General features: G+C 40.4%; 1 protein-coding gene across 1 annotated transcript; it reads right to left on the bottom strand.

Annotated features, from left to right (window-relative positions):
* Positions 1-1,349: 1,349 nt before the first annotated feature.
* ARL14 (ARF like GTPase 14) lies at positions 1,350-2,948 on the bottom strand. Its single transcript, XM_025914096.2, has one exon. The coding sequence runs from the start codon at positions 2,424-2,426 to the stop codon at positions 1,848-1,850; it is 579 nt and encodes a 192-aa protein (XP_025769881.1). The 5' UTR covers positions 2,427-2,948; the 3' UTR covers positions 1,350-1,847.
* Positions 2,949-5,146: the final 2,198 nt, after the last annotated feature.

Here is a 5,146-nt window from a genome sequence, read left to right as displayed (position 1 = left end):
ATTTATAAAACAATATGACAAGTAACACTACTGGCATTGAAGTTAAACAGATGAGTTTGAATCTTGGCTCTGCCACTCCTCAGTTAAAATACCGAGTAGTTTTTTTTGTGGTTGTTACTGTTGTTACCGTGTTTAGTCTCAGTAATGTCGCCTGTGAAATTGACATAATAATGCTGACTTCTCTCCAGGCAGTTGTGAACATTAAATGAGGAAATGTATGAAAGTAATTACACAATACCTGGCACAGACAAGTATTTAACCAACAGTAACTATTATCATGTGTATGTCTACTTTATTATTTGAATCCCTACCTTGCAGCACTCCAGTCTTTGCTATAAAGATCATGGCTAAGGTGAAAAGGAAACCATGAGAGTAATTTAGGGTCTAGCACCCTTGGTTTACTGGCCTTTATATTTTCCTCTGTGACCTTAATATTTGAAACACCAGGGACTGCTGTTGGGGATTGAGGCTTTCTTCTAGCCCAAATGAACTTTTTAGAGGTGGGGCAGGAAGAAAAGTGTCATCTCTTAGGACCAGGACTTCCCTGGATGTTCTGAACCTCTCAGGGGAATTCCAATTCAATCTCTAGTTCCTTCTCCCCTCCCCCACAGTGGCTCTGCAGGGTGTCCCAGTGATGGGAACTTCCACTGACTAACCTCCACCTTTATGGGTCTCCAGGAGTTGGGGACCTTCTTAAACACTGCCTCCTACATGAAGCACTTCCTGTTTTCCCAGGTCAGAAAGAGTCTCTCCTGTTATACTACTTATTGACCTATTCTAGCTACTAGCTTTATGTTGTTTCCTCTTGTGTATTGCAAGGTCTCTGAGATTAAAGTCTGGCTCTGTTTCCTGTTTGGTCAGTACAGTGAGCTGTACACATACTCCCAAGTAATAACTGTTACACTGAATTGTACCGAAGCCAGTCTTGGGGCTATAGGCTCGAGCTGAGCGATAAACCCAGGCCTTGTCCTAAACTCTAAGGTGCTAGCTTCCCTGATCCCCAGAGCTTTAAGATATAAACTTCTCGGGGCGCCTGGGTGGCGCAGTCGGTTAAGCGTCCGGCTTCAGCCAGGTCACGATCTCGCGGTCTGTGAGTTCGAGCCCCGCGTCGGGCTCTGGGCTGATGGCTCAGAGCCTGGAGCCTGTTTCCGATTCTGTGTCTCCCTCTCTCTCTGACCCTCACCTGTTCATGCTCTGTCTCTCTCTGTCCCAAAAATAAATAAACGTTGAAAAAAAAAAAAAAAAGATATAAACTTCTCCCTGTGCTAGTGGCAATTACCAGCCTGGAGTTCATTGTTTAACTCACTGTAGGAAGATCCTGGCAATAGATTTCAAGAGGTTGGTAGGAATTCAGGAAAACAAAACAAAACAAAACTTTATTTAGGGCATAGAGATTTACAAAATGTTAACATCAAACTTTTTCCTCTCCATCATTTAAAGTTCATTTTTTTACTCGCTATTCCATAGGAGCATGGTGGAAATTCAAGACTGTAACAACTGGAAACCATCTGAAAGAATTCTGAATCTATCAGCATTTTACTTAAACTTTGTTCTAGTAGTCATATAAAAATAATAAAACAATAATTTATTTGGTCCCAAACATGATTATTATGATTCATCCAACATGCACAAAATTATAAAATTTTCATTCTCAATTTATCATTAACCACAAAGTTTACTAACGTGCCTGGCCAAAAATAATATTTGCTAAGTTGGTTAGCTGAATTTAGGTGAAATAACATATCTTAGGAAAAGTTTGCTAACTCAGCAACTTGCTTTTCTCACTTGGCATTGAAAAAGAAAATTACCCTCTCAACTTCACCACTAACTCTTTCGTTGTTTGGACCTCAGTTCTGCTTGAAGAATGCCAAGGTGTCTCCTCTTGATTTCATGTGGCTTTTCACAAATCCGGTCAGTTTCCTGAACCCCTCCATCAGCCCGTCCCCACTGATGGCACAGCAGGGCTGCACATACCAGTTCCTGTCACTGCACAGCTTCTTCACTCTGAACATTCTAGTGATGTCCTCAGCAGACAGAGCTCCAGGCACATCTTGTTTGTTGGCTAATAGGACAATAGGCACATTTTTAATGTGCTCATTCTTCAAAATGTGCTTCAGCTCTCTCCTGGAGTCTTCCAGCCGCTGTTTGTCTGTACTATCCACAACATACATAAGCCCATCGGTGTTCTCACAGTAGTGCTCCCACACGGTTCTCATTTTCTCCTGTCCTCCAATATCCCAGACCGTGAGCGAAAGACTCTTTTCCAACTCGATCGTCTCCACGTTGAAACCTATTGTTGGGATGGTCGTGATATCCTTAGCAAGCTTCAATTTGTAAAGGAGGGTAGACTTCCCAGCTGAGTCAAGTCCCAGAAGAAGAATCTGGGCTTGCTTGGTTTGTGGGTTTTTAGAACTCAGTAGACCCATCTTAGAGTTTTTTTCTCTCTTCAAAGACCTTTTTCTTGTGGCCAAGGACAGTGTTTATTCTTCAGGTCTCGCATGAAAATAATAGGAGGAAAGAAGATAGCAAATGCTTCATGTTATATTTTAAGACTGGGAATTTGTGTGCATTTATGTTGCAGCTTATCAACTTGACTATAGGCAAACAGAGTTTATTTGCAGTCCCAGCCAATCCTGAGGAATCTGGTGTGAGTAAGCAGCCAATGTTCTAGTCGCTTAAAGGAGACATTCTTTGGGAGTGAGTAGGACATAGGAGGGGGTAGCATGGTGTGATGCCACAGCTTGTTCTCTTCCAGATGTGGGAAGTTTAGAGGTCACCGAATGTTTATGGGAACATGGTTCAGTAGTAGAATAAAAACTTCCCAAGTAGTTTACAAGTGGTTTATAGAACTTCTCTAGTTACTTGAACATTTATCTTATCCTGGTTGTAAATGAGTAACCAGACTTCTGAAGTCATGAAGAAAGAGTTTATCTCATACTGCCCTAAGAATCTTTAGTACTTTCCCCTTGTCCAGATTACTCAGTAGGATACTTTAACCCACCCAAGATTATCTGAACCTTACTCCCATAATATACAGAAACACTTCTTTAATTGTCTAAAAAATTTACACTATTCACAAGACCAGATTTAGAGGGATGGGAGGGGGAGTTTGTAACACAAACACTTTTGAAATTAAGCAGTCTGATTAAAGGTGGTAAATTGAATACATGTATTTATCTCCTTTCCTCAAGATTTCACCAAAATTATGGTGAAGGAATGAAAAGAACATACAAGCCCATAACAAGGGCAGGAGAGTCCATCAGAGGGCAAGAAATTTCAACAAAATCCTGCAAGGTGGAATATAGATGGAAGATGAGTGAAGTTAACAAACAAAATTCAACTGAGTAAATTTAAGGATCTGATTGGCTTTATGAAGTGATTCATGAATTGGGCAGCAGCCGCTCTACTAAGTAAAGGGGAGTTTCAAGGAGTTGTACGAAATGGAAGCTTTCTATGAAAAGGAGGATGGGGCAGAGGATGGGCAAAATGGGTTGAAGGGAGTAGGAGATACAGGCTTCCAGTTATAGAATGAAGACGTCACAGGAATAAAAGACACAGCATAAGGAATACGGTCAATGATGTTATAATAGCACTGTGTGGTGACAGATGGTAGCCACACTTGTGAGCATAGCATAACATATAGAGAAGTTGAATCACTATGTTGTACACCTGAAACTAATGTAACGTTGTGTATTAAATATATTTCGATTTAAAAAAATAAATTAAAAAAAGAAAGGAAGACAGGGTGAGAAAGTTATTAGCAAAAGAAAAGAAAGGATTGTTTCAGGCAGTCATCTTCACTTAGGGAGAAGGGCAGGGGACCTTTGTATGTTTATTAAAAAAAAATTTTTTTTTTAGTTAACATATAGTGTCATAATGAATAGTATTTAGTGGAATAGTATTTAGTGATTCATTACTTAGATATGACATCCAGTGCTCATCCCAACAAGTGCCCTCCTTAATGTCCCTTGCCCATTTAGCCCATCCCACCCAACACCCCATCAGCAACCCTGTTTGTTCTCTGTATTTAAGGGTCTCTTATGGTTTGCCTCCCTCTGTTTTTATCTTTTTTTTTTTTTTTGCTTCCTTGCCCCTATGTTCATCTGTTTTATTTCTTAAATTCCACATATGAGTGAAATAATATGATATCTGTCTTTCTCTGACTGACTTATTTCGCTTAGCATAATACTAGTGCCATCCACATTGTTGCAGATGGCAAGATTACATTCTTTTTGATCACTGAGTAATATTCCATTGTATATATCTACCACATCTTCTTTATCCATTCATCAGTTAATGGACATTTGGGCCCTTTCCATACTTTGGCTATTGTTGATAGTGCTGCTATAAACACTGGGATGCATGTGGCCCTTTGAATCAGCATTTTTGTATCCTTTGGATAAATATGTAGTAGTGCAATTGCTGGGTCATATAATAGTTCTAGTTTTAATTTTTTGAGGAACCTCCGTACTGTTTTCCAGCGTGACTGCATCAGTTTGCATTCCCACCAACAGTGCAAAAGGGTGGCAAGGAATCTTTTTAGACAGATTACCTCATTTTCCTTTGGGGGATGGAGAGAGCCCATGTGACAGATTATCTCATTGGTGCTGTTCAGAAAATTTCTGATTGGCAGGTGAAGACCTATTTCTGGGGGGAGGTTGAAACTGCAGTTAGGTTAGGAATTAAGCCCCAGTTTGGTGACTTAGCCTGTCCCAAATGATTCCATTTTGAGCCTGTGGTTTTCTTTCTAACAGTGGTAATTGGTACAGCAGGATAAAGGTGAAGCTCGGAGTGCTCATACACAAGATACAGAGGGAACAGATGAAATGAGGGACTAAAAACATAGGGGGTGGGTAAATAAAAATCTGAATAAAGACCAGGAAAAAAAAAAAAACACATGTACATGCACCTCTGCTGGCTGACCATTCAGCAATAAGATGTCATTCTAGACCAAAAACAAAAAAATTTTTTAAAGAAATTGAATGGTGTTGGGGGGCCTGGGTGACTCCAGTTAAGCATCCAACTCTTGGTTTTGGCTCAGGTCATGATCTCATGTTTCAAGACTCCAAGCCCCGCATCAGGCTCCATGCTAACAGTGCAGAGCCTACTTGGGATTCTCTCCCTCTCTCTCTGCCCTCCCTTGTTC

Source organism: Puma concolor, chromosome C2, assembly GCF_028749965.1.
Source record: "Puma concolor isolate L17-30 chromosome C2, mPumCon1.1.hap2, whole genome shotgun sequence".
Classification (NCBI taxonomy): Eukaryota; Metazoa; Chordata; class Mammalia; order Carnivora; family Felidae; genus Puma; species Puma concolor.
This window is presented reverse-complemented; position numbering and strand designations above follow the sequence as displayed.